This window comes from Falco biarmicus, chromosome 4 (genome assembly GCF_023638135.1).
Source record: "Falco biarmicus isolate bFalBia1 chromosome 4, bFalBia1.pri, whole genome shotgun sequence".
Lineage (NCBI taxonomy): Eukaryota > Metazoa > Chordata > Aves > Falconiformes > Falconidae > Falco > Falco biarmicus.
In genome coordinates, this window is record NC_079291.1 from 82,224,930 (window position 1) to 82,252,765 (window position 27,836).

Sequence of the window (27,836 nt, forward strand, 5' to 3'; positions counted from 1 at the left end):
CCCTGGTCTGATGTTCCTGTAGAGCCATTAACCCCTGACTAGCATCAGCCTCACTGGGAAAAAAAGAAACTGGAGACAAGATAGGGAGATGAAGGTTTTGGTGCCCCTACCAGCCATGGGTGCTCCCACCCTGTGAACAGCTCAGGGAACTGAGCTGGCTTTACCAAAATTATTTCTTGAAACCGCGTTAGAGCTGCACCACCCAGCTGATGCCTGGAGGAGCAGCATGTTTTGCTCAAGGCATGAGGTGATGGCATTGCCACGGGACACACAGGTCACAAACCACCACAGTAAGAGGAACAGAGGCCAAACCCAGGGGCGGCTGTGGGCACAGGGGGACAAGCCATGCTGGGGTGATGCTGGGAGCCTGGATTCCCCCAGTCCTGTTCTCCTTGAGTGGAAGGAAGTTGTTCCACAGGGTGCTGCATTGCCCACATCACTCCGGTATCATGCCGTGGTATTCAAGCTGTCAGTCTCTGCCTTGATAGGATTCAAGGGGTTAAACTGCTCTTCCTATGCAAATTAGGCTTAATTAATCCTTTTCATCAGTTGCAAATATACCTTCTGAACCCTATTAAAAACATGAATATGCAAATTCAGACCTTTTTTAATACTCATTTTCAAGGACTTGGAGTCAGGCTTGATTATTCGATTCCCGTTAACAGCCTGTAAAACCTGGTGCAAAATTTAATTTCCATTTTAAGTTACAAAAAAAAAAAAAAAGAATCTGTTGGTAATTAAGCTAATTACAGTGTTACACTAAAGAGGAGACAAACAAGGAGGACAAGATCATTCATTACATTTAACACCGGTTACAGGACCTGGGGACTGTGCAAGGCCAGAGTTAACCATGAAGCCAGGAAACAGCAGTGATGGAAATGGGGTGCATAGGGGGAGGCTTTGGCTTTGGGGGGGCCTGGTGCCTTCCTCACCTTGGGAACATCTCTGCTTCAGCCCCATGAGCCGTCCTCCTCCTAAGGAGAGAAGTGAGGACGAGGAGATGCAGCCAGGCTGGAGAGGGGGGTGCAGGTGTGTGTGGGTCTCCGCACAGGGCAGGAACGCACTTGAGGTTGGGGTTTCAGGACAACCTGCAGAACCTCCCTATCTGCCAGTATGACTGGGGCTCAGCATCCCATGCAGGTGGGATTTCCATCCTCCCCGAGCACTTGCTCTGTATTTACAATACACCTGTGGGATGCCGTGGGGTGGTTTGCTGAACTGGAAGCACATGGGAGGAGACAGGTTCCGCAGAAAGGGGCTGCATGTCCCGCTCTCCCACGGGAGCTGTGACCCTGTCCTCACCAGTGAAGAGCAGTGACCCCCCAAAAGCTGACAACTCCCTTTGCAGAAGCAAACCCATCGGGGAAGATGACGCTGCAGAGGCACCCGCAAACCACTGCCACTGCTCCACAGCCGTACTGGGGGGGGCAAACAGAGGTACAGGATGTGATCACCTATAGCTCATAACCATGGCCAGTATACGCTGGGAGATGCCAACCAAAACCAGTACAGGCTACACCTCCCAAACCTCCATCGGGGCTGAACAGTCAGTTCTGGTAGCTACTGACTTGCCCATCAAGCTTCCCGTGCTTCCCAGCTTTGCCTGCGTGTAACTAAATAAATACAGACTGTTAATTGTGCCTTACCACCACAGTGATCCCTTAAAAGCTGGCATGCCTAGGATCTATTCTGCACTTGGCGTTTTCTAATGTTAGCAAAGTTAACGTGTGATTTGTCAGAGCTATAATCCTCACCTTGGGGCTGGCAGCTCAGGACACGGCAGCACACCATGGCAGGCTCGTGCCATCTCCGTACAGGGTGAGAAGTCCCCTGTGCTTGGGTAGAAGGGCACAGGTGATGCTCTGCTCACACGAGGCCAGGGCTCGGCGGCCAGGGTACTGCTGTGCACTGGGCAGGAGGCTCCAGCATGGAAGTACTAGCGTTACCTAGACTTACGCAAAGACATCCATCATCAGCAGGATGTATCCACCCAAGAGACTGGTGCTACCTGTGGGGCTCTTTTTGCTCCTCCTCATCTCAGTGCAGCTGCTGGGATGAGCAGCTCGGTTCCCTGTGGGTTCGGTTCATTCCCTGCCATTGCCTCCTCTCTGGGGTTGCTCCTTCCCCTCCCAGGACTCCCAGCGAGAGGAGCTGTCACTTCACAGCATGCCACTCAAGGGCAGCTCTGCCTCCTAACAGCAGGATCGCAGCAGGAGCTGATCACGTACATCCCCAGAGGCTGGAGCGTGACTCCCAAAACAAACTGCAGAAAGACACGTGCATGCGGAGGACCTGGGATTGCTGCAGCGGGGAGAAGGGGTGAAAGAGGGACAGTGCGTTTGCCATCACCCCTTTACGTGTGAGGCTGGTCTCCCTCGTATGCTCCATGGACAGTGGGGAGCGGGAGGCACTTCCAAACTGAAGGACCTAAGTGAGGTTCATGCCCTTAATTTCTCTTTAGGGGGACCGCTTCTTGGTACGGTTATGGGGACAGCCTGGCAGGTGAACCAGCCACCATCGCCAGCAAAGCCAAGTGTCTGCAATCATACGGCACAAATGTCACCAGGCAGATGCTCGTGGAGAAAGGAAAGGTTCATCTGCCAAACTTCAGAGCCTTTCACCTGCCGGGAAAACATTTTCCATCATGTTGATACTGGGAGTTTCTGCTCGCCAGCTAAAAGCAGTGTGATGGTAGAAGCGATGAGGGAAATGCTCTTGTCCTTTAGCCAAGCCCTGTGCCTTGCACATCCTCCTGCCCTTCAACCTGCCTGGTGCATCTTGTCAACTGTATCGTATTTTGAGGGGGTCAGTGATGCAAAATTACCTTCTCAGTCCCTACAGGTAATCAACTTGCTCCCCGAACCATGAGATATGATTGCCCTTATTATTTTAGCGTGCATAGCAGCGAGTCTTGTTAATGGTCATAAAATTATCTAGTCCTTATTTAAATCCAACAACCGTCTGTGTGTCAATGACCTCCTGATGGTCTCTGGCTTTGTTCCAGGTTGAAGAGGCATCACAGGGACCAGGGAGGAAAAAGAGGCAGTGGGAGGATTAAAGAAAAACAACCAAAACCACAACAAGCAACAGCCAACAAAGAGAATTCAAAGTAAAACAGGGAATATTAAAGAGAGCTCAGTCAGCTGGAGAGTTCAAAAAAACACAACCTGTCATGAAGAGAAGGAAGCAGTATCAGGTAAAATTAGCAACACTAATAAACTCATCAGCACTGGAACCCGGGCCAGGAAACAGCACAGGGAAGATGAAGGGGCCAGGAGACGCCTGATCCCATGCTGGGGAAACAGGAGAGAGAAGCGACACAGCCTGAAGGAACGTGCTTTTGGTGGAGGAACGTGGTTTGGATGGAGACCAAAGACATGGGCTGCTCCCAAGCCCTCCAGCATCAAGGAGCTGCCTTTGTGCTCCTTAATTTAAATGGCAGCGTTCCCTTTAAAGTGTATTTTCCTTCTGTTTTGTCCCTTGTATTTGCTTCAAGGGAAGACACGCATACAAGGAAGGCTGGAGACCCAGCTACCATGGGTGGAAGGAGCAGGAGCAGCCGCTGGGACCGCTGCCCAGGGCCGGGGTCTGCAACAGCCCCTTAGCAAGGGCTTTGGCCAGCGATTACTATGTAGAATGTTTCTGAAGCAGAAATCTCCCATTGCCTTTGGATGCCAGACTGCTCCCCTGTCCTTTCAAATAACAGCTGCAAGTCCCCAGAGGACCAAAAAATTTTACCGTAGTAATCCCCACAAAGGGAAACAAGAAATGGAAAAAGCCCAAGCAGCAGAGAACTGTCTTAATGTAACCAGGCTTTAACACAGATTCCCATCAATTTTGCAGCAAACCTGACTCATGAAATTAAAAGTAGCATCAGCATATTTCCTATTAGCTAGGGTTCCTTTTTCAGAACAGATCACACATTCCTACCCTATTTTTCTAGACACTTGTGTCAATGCAATATCATCAGATGCCGTTCAGTCGCTCCTCTTAGCCTGAAAAAAGCTTTCCTGTTGGGAAGGATGGGATTTTAATATTTAACAAAGACTTCGTGAAAATGCTTTGCTGATTTTTTTTTTATTTATTTATTTAATATCCCTCCCCTGATCACAGTGGGCGCGTTTTGTAGCTTTTAAATATCATGCAACTTTTAGCATCGCTGCTATTAAATCCAAATCTGCTGTCACAGCAGGCAGTGTGAATGTGATTTACACCAGTGCGGAGAGCCTGTTCTGTCCTCCCCAGCTACCACACTTGCCTCATCAAGAACACGCCGTCGTTAGCTACGGTCACCTGGCATCTGACACTGTCATCGTTTTCCCAACATCTTCCAACAGCTAAAAGCTGTAACAGAACCAAACCTGCACCGCGCAGCACCGGCTGCCGGGGTCCGGCACTACCGGGGCCACGTCCTGGGAAGGCTTTTGCCTCTCTCTCCTGAGGCTTCTTTTGACACATCATCCCATCAGCCCAACTCACACCATTCTCAGCTGTCTTGCAGCCCGCTGCCGGGGTTGGGAAATGAGAAGGGCAGGTGCTGCCTCTGTGTTTCTTCAGCGCATTGGAGCGAGCGGAGGAGAGCGATGGAGAGCCCCCAGCACTGCCGGTGCCGCACCTGCAGGATGCTGTGTCTGACCCCCGCTGACCACGAGCCCTGGTGGGATGTGACCACCCATCTGGGTCCCCATAGGGCTGCACCTGGGGTCAAATAACGTTCACTGCTGGCCGGTGCTGGGAGGCCATGACCAGGAAGCAATATCCCCATTTTACAGAGCCCGCAGTGCGTAACGGCCTCACTGGCTTGTCCCGGGACAGGCAGAAAATCCAAAACCCAGGAGTGGGATTGCTCCTGCCCCATCACTCTCCATACCCCGATCCTCTCTGCACCCCTACAAGCCAGTGCAGCTCTCCCCACAACCCAGCAGCAGCAGGAGATATTGGGGGGTGCTCAACGCTCTCCATCGTGGCTCTCCTGCCCACCTGGAGCTCAGGGCTGCCCATGTCCATGCTGCATCAGCCATTCCCGGTAACCAACCCCATCTCTGCTGGGAGAGGCAGAAGGAAAAAAGCAAGGAGCTGTGGGGAGGGCAAGGCACCTCTGCCCTTAGGGAGTTTGGAAAAACCCTGGGGGCTTGCGGGATGGTGTAAGGTCCAGCCTCTGTACAGCCCCCGCACACCCCTGGGAGGGCTGTGATCTGTGCCCTGAGGCAGCGGCTGCTGCTCCATGAAGCGGGGAAGGGGAGAGGAGGGGGTCACCAGCCAGAGCCCCACTGCAGCCAGAGGCATGAGGGAAAACCAGTGACTTTCCAGTCCCCAAGGTGTGTAGGAACTGTGGCTTCCCTTTCCATCCAGCGCCCTGTTTCTTCCTCACCATCTGTCCCCAGCTCCACTCCTGCCCTTCGCTCCCTCTCTATGGCAGCTTCATGCTCTTCCTTCTCCGTCCCTTCCTCCTACAGCATTACATGGAGAAGGTCCATAACTAACGTCTGTGAACCCCAAGCTCCTCACGGCTCATCTCAAAAGGCTTTCCCTAGTTCCTTCTCAGGCATCACACACTTCCAGGACAACTCTGAGGCTCACGCAAACGACACACCGTGATGGCAAAAGCCGAGAGACACAAAGCAGGAGCAAAAGGCTCCAAGTTCAGAGATGTGACCTTAGGAGAGGCATGAACTTTGCAATACCTGCCTTAGCCAAGAGCTCTCCTGCTTTCAAGGACCGTATGGCAGTATTTGACGGCCCTCTGCCCCTGTTTGCTATTTATATACGCACACAGATGAAAAGGGTTGATCAGTAGAGGAACAGGGGCTCACAAGCAGTTCGAGTGAAGGGAAGCTTCAGGCAACACCGCAAACAAGACGGTGCACCGACACAGAGTCCCCCAGCCGTGCATTAATAAATCATATTTTACAGCTTATAGCACATAAACCCAGCAAGCGTACATGGAGACCCAGCGAGCACACACACACTCGTTAACACTCTTGCCTCTCCTCACCACCCAATTGCAAATTTATTACCTATCTCCCAAGATTTTCTAAAAAGATTTTCTGTGAACAGGGCTGGAGTTTTGCAAGTAATGAGCCAAAACCGGATGGAACTTCTGCCCCCATCACCTGGGGTGGTTGAAACCTGCTGTACCATCGGTGGCAACCAGGGTCTCTGCTCGCACTGCCCTGGGGGGCTGCACCCATGGAGGGGGGATGTGGGGGGCAGTGAACACAGTGGTAGGGCCCTGTGACGGGCTGCTGAGCCCCATGCAGCTCAGCAGTGAAGGAGCAATCACTGCAAAATTCATGTCACCATTACTCCTTGCAGCTCTGTCATGGCTGAGACAAGCAGTATAGTGACGGTGGCAGAGATGGGAGCTGCCATGTGGCAGGGTACAGCTATAGGTTTGAGGCTTCATCCTGAATTCGGTGCTGGAGCTAGAAACTGGGGAGTCTCAGCTCCTTTTCCCTGTGCCCAACTGCAAGCTGATGTCCTACAGGTAGCCCCGGTGGCTTTACAACGGTCACGCTTCCACAGGAATGCTCCTAGGCCTCGATCAGTGAGCCTCAGAGCAGCCAGGCTTCCCAAAAGTCCCAGTTTTACATAGTGCCCAAGCCTGCTTTCTGTGTACCAGCGTAACACCATGAGCAGGGCAGGGATGCTGCTGGCCAAAGCAGGACAGCTACCCCAGCAGCTTCCCAAGCCACGAGCAGGACCGGGCACTGCACCACGCCAGCACACCCAGCGAAGGGCCAGCCTCACGACACCTCTCCCAGCCGCGCTGCCGTCTTAAACTTAGTTGAACAAATCAGTCTTACCAGGAGAACAGGGTGCAGAGCGGTAATTCATCTGCCTCTCCTCCCCACCAAAGGCGTCTCAGAAGACTACTGTGTTTTCTACCCCAGCTTATTATCCTTTCACTCTTGGGAGGCAACTTTCCAACAGGCAGAACGTGTTTTCCCTTGTCACTCTCCAGCATCCCTTCTCGCCTCACCCGTGTTTTGCTAAGATAGAGGGTTTATTGTAAACTTATTAATTACTTCATTTCTCCTGCAAGGAGCCAGGAGAAAAATTTTCAGAGGCAGCCAGGATCTGCTATTGTGTTGGCGGAGGAGCCGAATGCGGCTGACGTCATGATTCATTTTCCCCATGACTGAGGAAGGCGACTCTCAGTACCACGTCGCGCATACGAATCAGGCAGCGTTCCCCTGGCACAGCATGCCAGGCAATTCATCTTCCACCAGAACTTCTTCAAGCAGAAGAGAGAACACCAAACTTTTGCTGTTGCACTTCCCTGCAAACCCTGCGGAGAGGAGGGCTGGGGAGATGGGGGCTGCAGCCTCCCCAGAGCACAGGCTTGTCCCTCCACCTCTGATACGGTGGGTCTATAGCAGATTTTTTCTGTGCCTGTAGACACATCAACAGGTCCCAGAGGGACTCCAGCATGCATGGCCAGCCCTGCAGCCACTGTACACAACTCAGCTGAGTTCCTAGTCTGCTTACAGCTACCTTCTCTCCAAGCTTAGGAAGCAAGTTCCTGCTGGTATCAAGAAGAAATCAATATACACCAAAGTTTGTGACAAACCAATCTAGTTTAGAGTATGAATGAGGCTTGCCTGGAAAAACTGATAATTACACCCTCCCTTATCAAAGCAGTACCAGCATCAGACAATTGACGGAGAGATGATTCCTTATCATGCTTTACATGTGGGACAGCACGGGGGAGCACACTGTATATCCCAAATAAAGCAGTCATACACCCAGTTTGGGAAGCGACACTTTATTCTTATGATAGAAGAACTATTTCCATTGCAACACAAAATGTCAGACTTCAGGGTGTGCTCCAGCCTCCATGGAGAAGAGGAGGAGGGAGAACCCCCGTAAGGTGAGCAGATACCCACAGCCTGGTGGCAGGCAGCAGGCTAAAGCTGGAAGCAATGAGCACACCCCAAAGAGCTCCCTCCCACCTTCTGCAGTCCTGAGATAACCAAGAGCCAAAGAGTCTGGGTGAGGAACAAAAAGCACGCCAGTGTCATCTGAGCACACCACACCACACAGAGGTGTCAACACAGGTATAGGGTCTTCAAATGGCCATTTATGCTTCTGCTTGTCTGCTGAGTGATGGCAGACTCAGGTAAATGGATATCTTGAAAATAATTTCGACCCTGTTGAGTGATGAGCTGTTTGCAAGAGCAGGAGGTATCCACAAAGAACCTGCTCGTCGTGACTGATCCTTCCCCAGGTGCCTGTCCTTACAGACCAAGCCTTTGGCTCTCATTAGGAGAGGACAACCATGGGGGCAGGAGGCACCAGCCTCCCACAAGGCTCATCTCTCTGCTGGGGCCCAGATTTGGGTGATTTGGGAAAAGCTGAGAACAGTGGTCCTGTGGCTTCTCAAACCAGCAGTTCCCACCATACTCCCAGAGAGATGCTGAGGCAGTCTGGGCAGTGACAAATCCAGACAAAACAAAAAAAAACCCTACTCAAAGGCAGAGACTGGGTCTTGGCACAGGAGAGCCCTGGGGTGGAGCTAGCCTTGCCCTCCCAGAGGAGGGAAATGATGATTTTCAGAGGAATCAGTGGGATTTGAGAATCAGCATGAAAGAAGGGGGAAGAAGGAGTTCCCTGTAAAACCAAAGCAACCCAATACCACAAATTCAGGGAGGGGAGAACTTGTCCTCGCTACCTCAAATGTCCTGCCCAGGAGTGCTCCGCACCTGGCTGGTAACTGGCAGCGGGATGCTAAGCAATGGTCTGGCGGCTGAAGAGGTCGAGTGTGAGGGCGCTGAGGAAGGCTGGGATGCTGTCCTGCTGAAGCAGGTGGAGTTCAATGAGGTCCCGGATGGTTCGTGAGAACTCCGTTTCCAGAAGCTGCATTTTCCCACCAGAGGAGCTGGAGGCCTGAGGGATAAGAAGAACAAGCCCATTAATACAGCAGGGTTTTAACTGACCTCCCGCGATGCAGAGAGAGCCAGCAGCATCCCCCTAAAGCCTCCTTTGGGATGGATCTGCCTGTAACCAAGGGCACATCACCCGCCGCAGCGCAGGCGTCCAGCGCGTGTGAGCTCCCCCAGTGACAAATGGGGCAGTGGGGAGACGAGGGGTCCGACCATCCTGGAAAGAGGCTGCACGGGGGCCACCGGCACAGAACTGGGGTGCCCACGTTGGGGTCACTGTCACCATCACCACCCAGGTCTCAGGCGGCAGGAGCTACACGCAAGGGCTTTCTCTTTGTGAAAACACTTATGCCCGAAGTCATTCCACTTCTGTAGAAGGAAGCAGACCTATTCCTAATTAACACAACTCCTTCCCAATGAGCTGCTGATCCACCCCGCATCCCTAAAGTGTTTCTGGATGTTTAAATCAGCCTGGCAGCGCATAGCTGAGAGCTCCAGAGGAATTATTCCGGAGATGCTCTCATGAATATAAGGAAACTCAACATGTGGGAAGACATTACAAATCTCCTGTAACATATAAAACAAGCAAAAAAAAAAAAAAAAGCTAAATGCAAGAGAAATAAGGGATGCTTGAAGCCTCTCCTGCCCCTGGAGGAAAGCAAGCGGCTTGTTTATTAATAAACAGCAAAAACATCACAGCGCAAATGCTAATTTTTCCCCCTGCCATTTTCCTCTTCAAAATGCTCCCATTCCTAATTACTCTGTAGCTCTGCTTCCCCTCGCAGCCGAGGCGGGGCAAAGCCGGCATCTCCCCGGGGTGTGCAGGAGTGGGGTAGCTCCCCCCCCCCCCCCCCCCCCCCCCCCGTCAAAGGATGCCGAGAGCCAAAGCAGAGGATTGCCACGTGAAGGGAAAAACATGACTTTACCTGCTAGGAGAGAAGGGAAGCAACAACAGCCAAGAACCCTGGGGAACCTGCTTGTTTCTGATTTCATGTTCTCAGGAGCCTGGACACAGTCGATTATGAACTTTTCATGTATGTGTCACTTCGGATTGCAAAGAGCGCGAGGTACTGAGGATGCCCCCGTCACCCCTGAGCCAGGCAGGGAATCTAAACAAGGTTTCCACGTGGAAAAGTAAATTAGCTTTTGTTTCAATCTCCTCCACTTGGACTTGGTTGTTTTTCAGCAACTCCAAAGGATGTTCTGTACTTTAATCTGCTGCTTAGTGGAGCTACCCGACGTGCTTTCTGCACATCTGATGTACCGCTGGGCCAGATTAAAGAGGCTAAGTAGGAAGAGGGCAGATGAAGAAGCCAGTTGGAGGCACAGGGAGGGATGTACATCCACAATCCATGTAAAGCCAGAGGCACAATGCCAGGCTGTAGCATAGCTAGGAGCGAGTACAGGGCTGGTTGCTGCGAAAGCAGCACAGGTTTTGTTTTGCATATCCCCCCCCCTGCCCTCCCTGATCCAGCTGATGGGAAGCGCCGGTTTCGGAGGAAGGTCTGAGTGTTGGGTAACGCATCACTTGCATCTCCAAAGTCAGCGCTGAACTGGATTCATCTAAAGTGGGAATTCAATCTCTGTATGAAATACACACTGCCTCCTTCACAGATTTAAAACACTCTTTGGGCACAGAATTAATTTTCTAGGAATTTACAAGTAAATCCATTAATTGGTTTACCAGTTTAATTAATTAAAGCAAGTTCCTTAAGAAATTTAACATCCAGTGCCAGACCATTTGCTTGTGTTTTACGAGTTCGGAAACAGAGTAACATAAATGTTTTAAATTTCCCCTCTACTTTGAGCTCATTGGCGTCATGGGTGAAAGCTACATTTGAGTAATTTCTTTTTCATGAGATTAATGGCAATTTCTCTCTACTATTCTTTATAACCTAAATTTCATCCTTCAGCAGAAGCAGAGCGTTCAGAGAAAGCAATGTGAACAAATACGTGCTTCTAGAACACTCTTATTTCCCATTGAGTTCAACGGGACTAAGGTTTCTCTTGGTTGTCCGATGGTCAAGAGAGGCACCATCCTCCCCTCTATGGCCTCCACCTCCCCAGGAACTCCAAAAAATCCCAAGCCCCAAAAAGCTTCTAAGCCCCAGACACCTCATCGCAGTTTCTTATGATCTCTTCTGCGGCAGGAACAAGGCCAGAAGGCAGCCACTTGGAAAAAGGCAAATCCTCCTCTGGTGGCAGATATTTACTTGCTAACTTGGAGGAAGGACACACTGACAGTTCAGTTCATTCAATCTCACACTGCTTTTAAAAAATTTAGACACTCTTTTTTTAATTTCTTTATCTGGGAGTGTTTTAAAATTGCTATCATTGTTACTTCTCTTTTTATTTGTTTTTATTGCTTTTTTTCCTTCACCCATCTGTTCATAATGTAGTATAAACTGGGATATATAGATAGATTTGTTGCTTTGAGTTCAACAGCAGGAGTACCTTTGCAGCATGTGCTTTACAAATAAAGCGATTCTATGAAATAATAGCAATATGTTCCCATTAATTCACAGGATTTCTTTTCAAACACCAGTCTGCACCCTGCCTGGTGCACCCGGTGAGCCGCAGGCAGAGAGGGAAGCGCTGGCGTGGGCGGCATGGGAGCGAGCAGGGAATCGTGACGAGGCAGGGGGATAAACGGGGGCGTGTGGGAACACAGAGAGGGAGGACACCGGAGGGGATGCTCTGCTGAATGAACGCTGCAGGGTCTGGTGGTTTCACACCGTTTTGGATCAATGTGGAGCATACCTGCGACTCCAGCTCTTAAAAACTGGATTTATGAAAGTTACCAAGATGAAATTTCCAGTGGTTCAAAGCTGTAGGGGTGCTTGAGTCTTCTTCTTCGCAGTTCACAGCTAGCACTCCCTCCACTCATTTTGAATCCATTTTTTAAATTAAGAAAAAGTTTCAACCCTCACAGAAAAACTCCTGGACACAACCCCTGCTAACAAGCACTCGCAGGTGACAGCACATACCAACGATTCACACGACGTGCTCCATGTAATGCAATCACCATTCACTCTGGTGATGCATCCCCAGGAATTCTAAGTTTAGATGCAGCCAAAGGCCACCCAAGCCCATCTAGGATAAAAATGTAAAGCTGAGGAACCCGAACAAGTGTCACTGATCCATGGCGATAGTCTGTGAGTGGGAATGGGGCAAGAGAGACCAGAGCACCTCCAAACACAGCCCTGTCTGCTCTGTGCCCAGCACTACTGACATCTCACTCAGAGCTACACCACTGTAGTATGTTGTTGCTTTTAAAGAGAAGTGTGAAAGAAAAAGCATCAAGATTTAGAGTCAAACCAAATACACAGGATCAAAGGACAAGCTAAGCTTGTGACCTCTCCCATCCACCCCGTAGACAACGCACAGAGCCAGCAATGCCAGAGGACATGCTGGGGAGCACCACCACGCTTCACGTCCCCCCCTTCTGTGTGTGTCAAGCGCAGCACTTCACCAGGTGACTTACTCCCCCCGCACCCCCAGCCTCCCTGAGCACAGAGCACCCCAGGATGCTGACGCTGAGCACTACGAGGGTACCATCTCCCAGGTACTCTTTACATAGGCCTGTACTGGTTTCTTTTATTCACGGCAAAAATCTGCCTGGCTTACTAAACTACTGAGATTCAGGTCTATGTTATGTTTTATTCAGATCTCAAATACTTGCAAAAGGAAAGATTCTAGCTTTCGCTAAGCTCCGTTGCCAGTTCAGTCTGATTTAAGGCCTATCGGGACCTTTTCTGGAAAAGCAATGGAAATCAATCTTTGCCCCACGTTACTGTTCGCTCGGCTCTGCTGGTGGGGGGGATGCGACTCCTGTCATCGATCTGAAGGGTGACACCCTGCTTCTCTCCTTGCAGGCTGCGCCACCCCACAGAGCAAGCAGAGCAGTGGATTTCACTATATTGTAAAACACAGGGCGACAGGTCTATTTGCCGCGTGGCAACATAAACTTGCAATGCTGCTCCTGGATCTGCCCGGAGAACGAAGCCATTAGTACAATTGCTTTTCCACGAGAATCAAGATCAGCTGCTGCCTGCCAGAAGGAAACACCATAAATCTTCCTCTTAACCCTGGAAAATGGTAAATTATTCAAGGCTTTATAGTTTAGATATACATATAAAAGTCTCTCAAATAACCACCAGCGTGGCAGAAAAGTGAGTTCTCCTCTCCAACAGGGACCATCTCAGCAAGAAGCAGACAATACAGAAGATGCAGAGGAGCAATAAGCGTTCCCAGATGTCCCTGCTGGGGGATGGGCCTACAACTGGCTGGACTGGGCTGGCAACACCGCAATGTATGGACCATAAAGGAGGCTCTCTCAACTGTTGTTGCTTCAGCATAACATATACAGGGCTTCTGACTGCACTGATTCTGCTGACGTGGCTCTTTGTCCCCATGCTGCTCTTGCAGAGAAACTCTCCCTGAAAGCCAAATCCCAGAATTTACTTCTCCACTTGTCCCACCAGCTGAGAAGTAGCTGTGTCAAAAGCGTAACAGTGTCTCCTTTGGTAATTTACAGGCTAACATATGGGTCAGAAGTGCACACTGAGCTAGATACACCAATTTTTTTTAGTTTCTTGTACACCCTTTTCCTCTGCTCTCTGACATATTTTGGTAGCTAAAAACAATAGATGCTCCTACTCTGGCTTCACAGGTGCTGTCAGCTATGAACTGGCATGCAGCGTGACTTCAATCACGCAAGGGATGCTTCTTGAAAAATACTGGTTGAGCATAAGACCCAACTCATGGGTCCTGTAGACCTTCAGACTCTGGAATAAGATTGAAAAGAGGTTGGTTGCATGCCCCAAGGAGGCTGACACAGGGATGTGGTATCATGAGAACACATGGGCTAGAAATGCAGAAAAAGGGAGAAGAGGGCTTCAGCATTCAATACAACTTGAGATTTCAGCATGAAGTGGGGATATTCTACGTCTGAGTTCCACACAGAGAAAGCACAACTGCCTTTGGGGCTGCGATCCATGCAGGATGTGCTCTTGCATCTCCTGCATCTTTCACACCCCCTCCAAGTGCCAGAGGTGGAGTTCCTGAATGGCTTTTGGTGAACTGACAACAGTGATGATGGAGCTTTGTGCCAGGCACAGCAGGTAGGAGAGCTGTGTCTCAGCTTGGGAACCCCAGCTGAAACACCTCTGCAGCGTGAGGAAGGGTGACACCTAGGACTCTGCAAGGGCTGCCAGCGTGGCTTCCCACCCTTGGCACAGCTACAAGCCTTTGCTTTGCAGATGCCGCTCAGCCATGCTCTATGGTAGATGGTACCTTCCAAGGCTGAGATGTATTAGGGGTCAAAACAAGCATGTGAATCATTGTCCAGCGACATTTACCCAGTGAATGTATCATGGAGGCACCACCTCATCTGCTGTACTCCTTCCGTAAATCGCTGTCTGTGCTGCGTCCCTATGCACAACTGCTCTGAACACACATTGCCAACAGCCCCGTGCGTGCTGAGGGAAGGGGCACCCCAGCTTCCCAACTGAGACTCCACAAAGAGCCTCTCCCTGCTCCGTTCAGCTCCACAGGCTCCCCCGGCATTACGGGCCACGTTGTGGACACATTCTCTTCTCTCCGTCCCAGTTCTTACTGCCATTTCCCTTGTCCTTGTGGCGCTCCTCACCCCACCTCGCCGCCTGCTGTGTCGCCTGCTCCAGTGTGGGTTACGCACATCTCCCCACCGCATCGATCCCTTCAGCCATTTGCCTTCCTCGTTTGAATCCCTCGGGCCTCCCCTTCACATGGGACAGCCACTCCCCCTTCCCAACACCTTGCCCCATCAGCAGAAGTCCTCAGTCAGCTGCACCATCTGATCACCTCCCAAAACCTCTGCAGCACTATCGCTGCGTGTGCCACAGAGCCTCTGCCACCAACCGCCTCGGGCACACCGGTGGTCCTGACAGCCCCTTGCCTCCCTGACACCTTCCCTGTGGTGCCCACCGCCTACCTCGGCACCCATTAATACACATAATAACGTCACAGCCCAACAAACCTATTCGAAAATATATTTTAAGAAGCTGCTGGGTCTGACCTTTAAACAAGAAAATCCTTTTGTTTCCTCCTCTAGCTTTGGATGCTGAGATTTTTCTAAATGTCAAAGGCCACCTTGTGCACGTGCAGATGATGAGGGGCAAAGCAGTGATGGTGAGCAGGCTGGCACCCTCTCCCTGGCTCTGCAAAGCTGATAAAGCACCACCATGTGTCACTCCAGACAGGTGCACGCACACACACACACACACAGAGCAGCCCACCAAGCACAGAGCCAGCCCAAAAACTCGAGTGCCCAGAAAACAGCCAGGGAAAACACGTGGGTGTGTGCGTGCACATGTGGAAACTGCCTGCTGAAGTTATAACAACCCAAACACGAGGTTTTGAGATTTAATTGCTCCAACTTGGCTCTCTCGGGTGATGATATCATTATCAAAATCCCCCAATTGAGTTACGCCTCACCAATCAATCTCTCCTAAGCATCATGCACTGCTCAAATACCAGGTCCCCAGGTAGCCACTAAATCACTTTAATTAGAGGCTGTTCATTTAAAATTAGAGAAATATTAAAAAAAACAAAAAACCAAATTGTACCACAAGATGTGCTTATGGCTGGAAATATTTATGAGGTTATTTAGCAAACTGTTTACTTGTTTCCTTCTTCTTTTTTCATGGTAACGGACAGATTTCAGCTGGCCTGACAGGACAGCTGCCCAAGGTAGCTCTCGCAGGATGTGCAGCTCTTCATCAATCAAGTCACCTACCTTTTACAAATGGCCATTCCTTGTCTGCGGCGAAGTTTTTCCCCCTTCAATATCCTCTTTGTAACTCAAAAGAGGAAGAGTAGTTCTTTATAATAATTGCTTCTTGCCAAGACCTCTGACCTCCGTGTCGCCAGCTTGCTATATAAAGGGAATTTATGAGGCAGAGAGGGATGGATGCCTGTAAAGGGCCTTCCAGGAAATGTAATGAAAAAGCTGCTTTTAGCTGCTGAGCAAAGAAAAGCAAGCGCCTGGCAATGCCAAGAAGAAAATTGAAAGCTGGGGTGGGATAAGTGAGAAACAGCCCTGCGTGCACTGAGATTTATAGCAAACATTTCCTTTCTCTTTCTTATTATTCAACACTGAGATGAACCGCAACCCCACAATGTCTTTTGCACAAGAGGTCAGCTCGTATACCTCCGTCTTAATCAGAAACCGGGCGCAGGCACTATGCACACGAGTGGCAGCAGTGATGGGGTCCTCCACGCTGTACCAGCTCAGCAGCAAAGAAACAGAGAGTGGGGCGTACTGCATAGCAGCGAGTTTCTCCCTACAGCTACGTGTTTTGATCTACGTGAGCTTCCTGCACCCAGTGTAAAAGATGAAACAAAGAGCAAGGACATGCGCTGAAGTGCCTGCGCCCCTCTTAATGGGGAAAACTGGTTGGGGTTAACCCTGGGGGCCGGTGCCCCGCACAGTGGAGGGCAAGTCAGCATCTTCTCTCAAAAGGTTTCTCCTACAGGTGAATGCCCTTTAGACTGTCAAATGTGATGCCATAAAAATAAGATCAAAGGCTTTAAAATAAGGGAAGCATATTTTTTGATTCATACTATTACTATTTTATATCTGAATATTCCTATAGAGCTTTTCATCCTGGAAGACAGGCCTTTGAACTGCCGTGATTTCACCTATCACTGAGGAACAACCCCCGGGGTAAAATGTGACAGCTGTTATCAGGGTGCATTAATGTTACTCAACAGTTCAGGACAGACAGAGACAAATATATCCAATTTAAATCATAGGTTTGAAGAACTACTGCTCAGTGTGGATTAATACCCATGCATTTTCCAAAAGTGCTTTGAGAGTTTTAAAGGACAGGTACTGAAACTAAATTTCCCCGTCTCATCCGTAGGATGCGTTTGGCCTCCCACCATTACACTGTAAACTGAACATCAGCACTGTCAAAGCGGGAAGGTGGTAACAGGAATGATTCACCCGTGGCATCTACTTTTGCATCCAGAGATTCTGATGGGGATCTCCAAACTAACTACTGAAGAGATTCACCCTGTAGAGATTTGTTGAGGTGATACCTAGAACTGGTTCAGCTGAACGCAAGACTGGTGAGAGTGAATTACAGCAGACTATTCACATCACAGAGAAAGGAAAATTGCATGGGATGTCCACTCTAAACTCACAATGGCAGCAGGCTGTAAGTCAGAGCTTGAGATCGTAAATTTTAACTTTTTAACAGGCCTCAGGACTGCCAAATATGTTTATAAACATCAGCTATGAAGGACTGTTGAGAGCGAGGCACAGGGCTCACAGAATTTTTCCAACACCATCCCATAAAAATCCAAACTGTGAGATTAAGCCTTTAAAGCCAATACCTCAATAAAAGGCTCAAGATTTCTACAAATCACCTTCTTTCCCTTGATGTACAGGGAAGTTGTACTGATCCCCCAGCCACAGGTATCTCTGCCCTTCAGAACAAGCAGCCAAATGCACATTATCCCAATTGCTGTCACAACCACGTGCTGCAGAGCTGGACTGCTCCAGCACCCAGGCTGCAGCTTTCCAACCATCTGCGAGGTGACCATATTGGACTGGTCAAGCTGCAGAGTGAGTAGCTAACAAGCATTAACAACATCTAGCCCATGTGTTCTGTCTAGTAAAATGCCAACCCATCTGGCTGTAACATTAGTGACTCCATAGAAGCCATATGCGGGAGAGACATAAATTAGGGAGAGAAAAACCTCCTGTTACTTTCTCTGAAATGACTCTGCAGTCGCAGCCTGCAGTGCAAGGCACTGGGTGTTATTGAACTTGTTTTCCCAGCCAAATCTCAGCCTCACGCAGCGCTCCGGCCCTGTCATCCAGAGGCAGTTCCTGCTCCCCACCTGGCCCCGGTGGACACAGTGGCTGGGCACAAAGGGAAAAGTAGGTGGAACTCAATCCAGGTCTCAGACCTCTCTCCCAGGAGAGCCAGAAGCAGACAGACAACCTGAAGGAGATACCAGGGACTGGCAGATGAAGCCAGCACTCAAGAATCCCTCATTTAGACAGGGAACTCATTAGCCAGCCAAGCTGCTTATCACATTCCTCTCCACCTCCCTTGCTGGAAGGAGAGCTGGAAGCAACGGAGGAGCACAGAACCAAGAACATGGGCTTTCTGGAACACCAGAAGGAAGCACCTATGGGAGAAATGCAAAAAAAAAATCATGTGTGGGCTTCATAATTAAGATGGCCTGGTTCCCAAAGCAGGGAGATAACTCCACTTGTGAAGTGCAGCTGTGAGCATGAGGTCTATAAGAGAACATGAGAAGTTTGCAAAACCTTGCATGGATGAGAGATGGCTGGAACCACAGGAATTTTGATGGCAACTTTTTGCAAGCTGCGACGTTGCCTGGGAGATAGGCATCCACCCCCTAGAGCAAACCACCACTCACCACCAGGCAGAGCTTGCCGGAGCCTTCACCGCTCACCGAGTCACACCAGACACGCACCGTTCCTCTGCTTAGCTGCTTCTGCATCACGTCCCTGCCAGGAGCCTCTGTTTTCCCTTCTTTGGATCAGAGCAAATAGGCAGGAAACCCCAAGACTCGCCCCAGCTGAAGTGCCTGCACATGACTGCATGCACACAGGTCATACAGACCTCAGGGGTCACCAGCTGCCAGCTGGAAAAGCAGCCCCTCCTTTGGGAGCTGGGCGTTTGCAAGAGATGGAGGGTGAGTGCATGAGGCTGGGAATGGTTAAATGAGCAGATTCCACATGCCTGCGAGGCACGTCTCACTGGAGCAAATGCTGCTCTGCAATACCACAGACACCAGCGTGTGAGTAATACGTTTATCCTCCCCATCTTTTTGGTGTCCTTCTGGAAGTCTCATCATAAGCGGGGCGGGCGGAAGGCTGAAGAACTGAACAAGAAGATCCTGTGACCAACAATGGCTCCAGAGACCATAAGTGATGAACTTAATGACAAGCAGACAATTACACCTTAGATACGTGGCTGAAGGATGGGACAGTATATGGAGCATGCCTGTTCCCGGCTCATTGAGTTTGCAAGGCTTGTGGGGGAAGGAGTAACAGATGGACCTGATGGCAGATATTACAGCTGAAATTCTCACCATGTTTATTCATTACTCTCTTCTAGCTCTTGTTTGTCATCGTCTGGCACCCCCGGCTAAAACGCAGGTCTGAGCCTTCCAGCAAGGAAATTGGTGACACCTATTAGTCACCTTTGTGCAGAGCCAGTGCTCTGCATGACAGCCAGTGCTACGGAGACCAAAGCCACCGCCCATCCAGGAGCAAGAAGTGGTCATTAATTACCTCCTCCTATGGGACCGTGTGACTTGCTCATAGTTATCATCTACCAAAGTGGAATTTAAGTGCTGGCTTTGGAAATAACATTAGTCACTGTTGCAACATCAATGAGCAATTTTCACAATCTTAGTGCGAGTTGAGGAAGGCGCTTTTATTGCTCTTGCTTCTTTGCTGGCTCACATTTTTTTCGTTTTTCTTCATTTGAAATTGTTGCCATCAGCACAACTGTCGACAGGACCAAAGTGATCAGTTGTCACTACCCAGAAAGTCAAAGAAGGAAATGAAAGTTGATTTTGAAGATGCAAAATATTTTTCTTATGTCTTCAAGAATGAGTTTTAACCCTTAAAAGCTCACAACCCCCCTGTGGGGTAGCACATTTCTCAGACTGCGCCTATAGCCACACGTCGAGATTTATACTGGGGGAGAAGATGCTGTTATTTAAAAAAATTCACCATTTCATTCTCAGCTTCAAGACTTTTGAGTGCATGGAGCTGGTGGCTACCAGTAGCTGTATTTGTGGAGTTACTCAGCCAGACTGGTAGTCCACAGGCAGGAAAACCTGAAGACCAAGACAGTAAGGAACCAGTCAGCTGGCCGTGCAGGCTGGGCGTATTCTGCTTTCAGGAAACCGGCTTTTAATGGTAAAGCCAGTGTGAGAGAGTCACGGGACTGCGCTCTCCTGGAGCTGAGCTGATCTCACTGTAAGGGAAAGCCCACAGCTGAAGAGACATAGGTTGCAGCTAAGGAGTGAATAAACAGGAAGATTTCAGTATTCAGTGAAAAAGGAAAAGAAATTCCGCTGCGTCCCTTGAGGCGACACTCGGACCTCTGGGCTACGACGCATTTGCTGAAAGCTTCTGCTGCTGCCGCCTGTGCTGTCATTTAGCACTAAGCTCCTGAAGAACATGGCAAGACAGCACTGCTGGTTCCTGTGTCTGGATGAACATGCTCATCTTCCCTAGGGAAAAGGAGAGGGTTTCTATTTAGTGAATGCACCACTCCAGCAACCTCCAAGGAATGTGCCGCGGGCGCCGGCCCTCCCCATCTGATGCACATCTGACTGGTTGTCTCTTCCTGCTGGTGTTCTCCCACTGATGTGCTGCCACCCGCCAGTCAGCTCCTTTCGCTGGAGGTGCCGGGGATGGGGAGGGGGGGAAGATTTATGCAGACACCATGTAGGCAATTATGAAAACAGAAGACAAGACACCCGGATATCACACAAATTGATGCATTTCTGCTGGCAGGCTTTTTGCATGATCCAGTAACAGCTGTCATGCTCCAGCCTCTCTCATCTGAGCTCTGCTACCACTTCAGCATCCTTCCACATCCTTCAAGAGGGCTTTCTTCCCTTCCCTTGTGCTCGCTCCAGATGCTACAGCAAAGCAGGCAGTAGCATGGGATGCAACGGGGAGACAGCATGATTGGTTTTCATAGCAGCATTAAAATGTAACATTCACTTCTTTAGGCAAGATGCCTCTAATTAGCAATGACCTCAAGGCAACCAAGCTGCTCAACCAGCAATCTCTCCCACTCTTGAGCTCTTTAAAATTTGCCCTTTTCCTGTGCCAAGTCTTTCGGCAATCTTCCCTAAAGCCCAGTAGAGATCTGCAGACATACACACACGTCGTCCTGTGTCTTCTGGAGAAAAGTAGTGATGGCGAGCTAGTACAGAGCTTGGGCTTCATATCTTCTTCCAGCATGTCTCCGGCTCTGCATCATGTTAAGGAAAGGCAAGGACATGCCTACAAGTTTCCCTGCCAGATCAGCCCCTGCAATGAACTCTGCAGCCTGGGAACCTGTTCCTCCCCAGATCCTCCTGTTTTTTTTCATCACTCCATGCTTATGTTTGCTTTTGTAAATAGACTTAACCTTTCCAAAATTAACAGCAGAAGAGAACTTCTTTTGGCAGAAATTCAGCCTTAGAAAGATGGAAGAATATAACATTTTCCAAACATTTGAAAACCGCAGACTAAAGATATGTTAGTCTCCAGTGTTTGCTGTTTTTGCTCATTATTCTGAATGTTAATACATTAATAGATCCTCTCCTGATTAATGGCTGTACTAGGCTCTCTTTCTAGGAACACATATGGTTCCTTCTTGCCACAATATTGGAATAGAGAGCCAAAATATTTAAACAGCGACACTAATAAAAGATTTCATCCCCCCCATCCCGATGTAAATAACTAAGGCTGGAACCAGCCCTTAGCTCTAAATGCTTCTTATCTTTCAGAAAGTTCTTAATCAAATCTGAACATACTGGCTGAGGCCCATTTGAAATAATTGGGCTGTCTGTGGTTACGACACTGCAGCAATAAAGCTGTCTAACATTCGCTCACCCTGCAGGATGCTCTGTGTCCAACTGAAAAGAGCACATACTGCTTGGGCATGTAATGAAACGGGGCTTTTAAAGCTAGACATGTGCAAGGGCTGGTTCTACCTGCAGATCCAGGATGCTGCATATAAGGAGCGGGAACACATTTTTCTTCCCCCACACCTGCAAGGTTCAAGTACTGTCCTGAATTAAGATGATTTTCAGGGGGCTCCAGATGTTTTTCTTCCAGCTGTCCACACTCGGCAGCGTTCATCCCACCTGCTGAAGGACATGGGATACCCAGCACACAGCCCAGAAGGTACGGTGAAAAAGTCCAGTAGAGGGAATCAGGCTTGTCTTGAGTTGTAGGTCAAGTGCCAATGCAGAATTGCCCCAAAGATCTGGTCCTCCCTCATTTTTTCCCATGCTGTGCCATTACCTTTCCTCTCTGCCATAGGTCCTGTACCAACCCTACCTGTCTAATGCCATCAGCTGCTAAGATCCAACAGCGGTTTCCACTTTGTGCTGCTTGCCACACAGCTGCACAGCCCTGCCACTGACCAAGCGTGACACAGCCCGACTGCAAGCAAACCCCTGAAATTTTTTAAAAAAACTTTTTACATTTCAACGAGCGAGCCTTGCAAAGGGAGGTGCTCCAGGTCGGTACTCCTGAAAACATTTATCACTACAGAACTGAAACATGGTGTGAAAATAAAAGCTCTCGAAACCTGCTTTCACACATTCCCCAGCGTGCCCAGAGGTGTTCCTGCTATGATACACCTAACAATGCTCTTGAGAATTGTTTTCACAAGCAAAAAATACAAACAAAACAGCAAAAGGATCAAGAAGTATTTCTTCAAATGCCTCAAATCTAGGCTATCTGTGCTCTAAATACATTGTAGAAACAGTTTTAATATATATTCAGACACTACAGAAGGCTACAGGAAAAGACCTCAGCAAGCAACGAGTGCTGTAATACAGAGCATGTCCTGCCTAAGGTGTCGGGTTTATTTTAGATCACTGACCTCTGACCTGCTCAACCAGCCTGCATTTTACAATTCAAGTTATATTTAGTTGTGTACATATAAATGTACATGAGATATTTGCATTCCTTCTTGTATAAAATACACGCAGAAAGCAGAAGATGCAGATGAGGAAACAAGTAGATGAGTTTCCTTGGAGGTTTCCTAGACAAAGATGTTTAAACGAAGTAATTTAAGCCCAGAAAGAATCTTACAAACAAAGTGCTTCTAAGCGTCGCATTTCACTTGCTTGTTTTCAACTAAATTTGAAAAAAAAAAGCCTCAAAGGGAACCAAACCACTTTAGCTGCTGTGTGCTCCTTCCTGATATCCTCTGGAGAGCTTCAGCTTCCTTCCCCACCAGTTACACACCAAACTTTCCAGAACAAGTCAGTCTACAGCAATGAGAATTAAAAACATGAGCTAGTCATCGCTTGTCACAGCCCTGACAGGCAGGGAAGCGCTAGCGTTACCTGGGATTGAGAAACAAGAAGGAACAGGCTTCCTACGTCTGCAAGGGCAAAGGACTTAGTGCTGGAGTCCCGTTCGCCGCCTCTGCTGTGGAAACCAGAATTTTCCTGGAAACCACGGGGCTGGGAGGGGACGTGCGAGAGGTGGGATGACCGCCATTCTGCAATCCATCGATCTTAACCTCCGCACACCGGTGCAGACAGGGGATGCCCACAATAAAGCCTGCAGTGATGCAGAGGCACCTGCAGCCCCCCCCGTGCCGGGGGGCTCGGGCTCGGGAAGGGCACTCCAGTGTGAAGGGGGCTGTTCCAGCCCAACAACCAACCCATTCATCCCAATGACTGCTCCATTCAGGGCAAGCTGACACATCCTTCCCACAACAGGACCCTGCAAATGACTTTATTTAACCAGGAAAACAGATTTGTGTTGTTTCTAAAAGGCAAATGGATCTAGCGCTGGCTGCAGAGGGCCGAGCTGTGTGTCCCTCAGTGCCAATAAAAGCGTCAGGATTACGGAGGAGACTGAAGAGACTGTGTTTGCCTTCAGTCGCCCATGGATCGTATCTGAACAGAAAAAAGGGCTCCCGCAGCACAACAGATCGGGCTGCGACTGTAAAGCAGCCCAACACTTTTGAGGCTGTTTCTCTCAAGTTCTCAATGAATTATTTTGAATTTGGTTAAAAGACAACCCACAGTTTCCTGGTCTGCAGCGAGAGTGGGGCATCCTGGGGAGGGAATGCCGAAGATACCATTTCTCAGGCTGGTCGAAGGAAGATGCTACTCGTATTATTTTGTCACTTTTCAGCACATACACAGCCCCACATGTGGCTGAGCTCTGCCTGAAGATGCAAATATGAGTGTTTCTGTGCTGGAGGATTCTGCCTGTGTGCTCCAAACAATAAAAAGGTGAATGGGGAAACAGGTCCCCAGAGAAGCGATGCCAAGTGCCCAGGGTCACGCAGCAGGTCAGCAGTGGGGCCAGGAGCCACGCACGGCTCCTGTAAATCCTCCAGGACCACCCGGGCTGCGGGCACCTCTGCACCCACACGGCTGGGACACCTCTGCCGCTCAGGTGCAAAGACAGCGGCCGATGTAATGAGATGGATGTGTTCTTAAGTCGCTACGCAGGGATGCGCAATTCTTCACTTTTCGGTGCTCCACTGACATTATTTTTCGTATGGCATTTTATCTCTGTGTCTATGGACAAATTTGCAATATGTAAATAGCATAGATCAGAGGTGACCTTTATGTTTGTGCATGTGGGGATTCATACGGCATGAGGGCTAGCTAGCAGGCTGAAGTCATTAAGATCTCATCTAAAGTTTCTTATGAATTATTTGTAAGCTATTTTCTCACTTATTTTGTTGTAATACTCCCACATACTCGCCAACCAGTAAAAATAGCTTAACAGTGAATACATGTTTCGGAAGTCTGTTTGCCTATTTTTCTTTTGTGCAGCAGCTGCTGTTGCCATGCTGTTGTTGCTATGTTTTCCTTTTCCTTTCTTTTTCTTAAGAAGGGGAAAAAAATAAAATCAAAAATATATTCCCTAAACATGCTAGACTCAGTTCATGGAACAAAATACCTGAGGTAAAGCCTAGAGGAATATAACATAATCTGGCCAGAAGAGCATAGTTTATGTGTAGAAGAAAGTCCTCTTGACACTAATGTACACATTCTTCTCAGAAAGAGTTAATAAAACTACAAATACTGTTTAGATAGACTATCAAAAAGCTTCAGGTAAAGATCATTAAAAAAGAGTATTAATGTATCTTAGAAACCAGACAGCGAAAGGCAAAACTCCATGCTGAACTATAGGTTGATGCAGATAGGGGGAAAAAAAGATTAAAAAGAATTCATGTGGCCAAGTCTCACCTGGAAGCTAAGACCATTAAATTGCTCAATAAGCTTGTCAAAACAGTCCTTAAAGCTTGACAGATAAAACTTGGCTCTGTGGGATGGCCCTGAGAAACACACATGTCCTTTCCAAAGGCCACAGGTACAAGGTGCAGAATTTCATTCTGGGTCCCAGGTTGCCACCTGGTGCCTCTGGTCCCCGTACGAAGAGCGGTGGGAGTTTGCTGAACTGGGGCTGGGGCTCAGCAGTTGTCTGCAAAGACACTGCTTTGGGTTGTCCATTCCTCCTTTGCCTCTCGGCTCCAGAGGAACCCGGATGATCCTTCCACCCTCTCGGTCCCCTGCCAACCTCCACGGAGGTCTGTGGAGGAGAGAGGCAACAGGAGGACAAGAACAGCCAGTTTCAGCCCAGCGACTGATGACTTAGGAGACAGAAAAAACCAAGAAGATGGCAAAATGACTTAGGTGGGTCAGGAGTGTGGAGAACTGTGAGGGACCAGGAGACCTGTGAAATTTGGGTCATTGGGCAATGCTATGGCAGAAGAAATTCAATACAGACAAGGCAGTATAGCGCATGTTGTCCTGCTGATTCAAAGGAGTCTTTAACACGCTGATGGGTTCAGAAATTATGTAACCTCTCAGAATAAAAAGCCGAGTGCCGCTATGGCCAGCTTCAAGACAACTTCTCTGTACAGTGTCATTCAAAACACCAAATAAGATGTCAAAAGTAAATGTGATTAAAAAAAAAAAAAGGCTAGAAGCACTATGTCGTATTTTTATACAAGTTGAAAGCATGTCGTCTTCTCCTGGGCAGTGAGTCAGCCTTGGTGAATTCAGTACAACACAAGGGCAAAAGATAAATTAGGTTTCCCTTGTTTGAGGCATGTGCTGTGTAACCTGCCTCCTTCCTCTGAAGAAGATGTCCATCACTGACTGCATCCCTGGGTCACCGGGAGAGACGTTAAAGGCTGGAGCAATTTACTTCAGGATTAAGAAGGGCAACAGTAAAATAGAGACGGGCAGTGTGGTGAATGCTGAGTAGGATGCTATGCTGGAAAAGAGACTTCCAGTATTTCAGGTACTCTTCAACTATTCCCCTCCTTGACTGAGGCGGCTGAGAGTTGCAAAGCACAGCTGGATCGAACATTCCCCTTTCTCTTTCTGGAGTTTGTCTGCATTAGCTGCTGCTTTTCTGCATAGAAAACCATGTTTCCATAGGTCAAAAAACCTCTAAGCCCTTACCTGCATGGGGCATGGGTGCTACTCCCGACTTAAGCTTAAAGCCAGCACCATCAAGACCAGTTCTGCCATTCACCATGTATTAATTGCTCCTGCCTTTATCCACATCCCATCAGCCCCAGACTCTGGGGTCTGACAAAGACCATCTTCCTCATCCCACTGGCCATGAGGACCACCACTTCCAGCCATGCCAAAAACTCACACAGAGCTGTGTAGTCCCATGATTAAAAGCTGGGAGCCAGGAGCTTCTGACTTCATTCCTCACTTTGGGTCCCAGCATGAACTACACAAGCAGCATCATTTCTCTGCATCTCAATATCCTCACCCTCCACTAGAACTAATAACAACTCCTCCACCAAGTAGGCATGCTGTGAGAATCAATTGGTATTTGTAAAGGCCTTTGAGAAATGTAAGGCACAGTCTGTATGTGAAAATTATTGATATGATTCATTACCAGGCATTCATACTCTATTTATACAACTCCCAGTCTATTACTAAATATTATGTCCATTTGAATATTGAAATCACTGCTGCTAGTAAATTCTGCTTATGTTACACTGGTCTTTTGGAGGTAGCTTTTTCAACCTGAATGGGAGAATTGTGGAGGCACTGAAAAAGGGAACAAATTCCAGAAGAGGAATTAAAAAGAGAACAGCTCTGTGCAGGCTTCTTGGAAAACAATAAAGAATCCATTTAACAAATAACTTTGTGCTCACACTTATCTGATTCCTCTTTCTGTGCTCTTTCTTCTCAACTGAATTTGCATGAAAAGCTGATCTCCATTAGTGAAGTATTGGCCCTCGTCTGGGAGATGAAGCTGAGCAAACCTGAGCACATTGTTTCTCTCCTGACAGGCCACTCATCCCTCACACGCTGGCCCAAGCACCACCTGAGACCCCTCTCCGTGACCAGTCTCCTTTTTGGGGAGCAAGGATGCTCCATCTGAACCACCATCCTCCGACCCTTCAACCCCCAACTCCGACTCTCTCCACACAAGCGCCTTGCCTTTCCCTTCGCTGTGCTACTGCAAGCAGCACAATCTGGGACTACTCAAAAAACTCTGTTTCTGAGAAGCGAGAGCATATGTCTATACATTATATATTTATTCACACACTGAGGCATGTTCCCACTCCCGAGACACACACGGTATGTTCCGACATTCTCACTCCAGCATGTTTTGCAAATCTGCTCTCCACCCCCTCTATTCCCTCGTTTCACTTTATCAGTATCTTGTTTAAGGGAAACGCTGCTTACTGTAAACTGGGAACGTTAACATCAGGTCAACAGACCATTTATTAAGAAGCAGCTGTGGGAGAGGGAGCGATGGGGCACAGCTATTTTCCTGGCTCAGCTTCTTTTCCTTCCAGTTGGAATATTTATTTCCTCGCTGTGATCTTTCTACTCACTCTTTGCACTGACAAAACGCTGCCAATATCTGCGGTGTGGGAACTCAAGGACAATCGATATTTCACTTGAATCAAATACAATGATTTTTTTTTGTGTGTGTGTTTTGTTTTCAAAGCTCAACATTTGCAATTAAACCTTTCAAGACATGGGGAAAATTGAGGTGGGGGTTCTTTTGTGAAAGGCAGAAGGGAGCTGCACAGAAGTAGAAACCAGAGCAAACCAGCAGTGAAGCCAATAGAAATATGCTGCATCGTTTCTTCTTTTTAATACATTTTTTACGAGAAGTGAGATCCTTGATTACATTTTTGATTAGGCGAGACAGGCATTGCC

General features: G+C 48.7%; 1 protein-coding gene across 2 annotated transcripts in view; it reads right to left on the reverse strand.

Annotated features, from left to right (window-relative positions):
* Positions 1-7,748: 7,748 nt before the first annotated feature.
* The window catches only part of MAD1L1 (mitotic arrest deficient 1 like 1), a 380,568-nt gene continuing 360,480 nt past the window's right edge, over positions 7,749-27,836 (reverse strand). For both annotated transcript variants that reach the window (XM_056336428.1, XM_056336429.1), the window contains one exon: positions 7,749-8,889. In XM_056336428.1, coding sequence (XP_056192403.1) covers positions 8,731-8,889 — 159 coding nt within the window. In that variant the 3' untranslated portion in view covers positions 7,749-8,730. The remainder of the gene's footprint in view (positions 8,890-27,836) is intronic.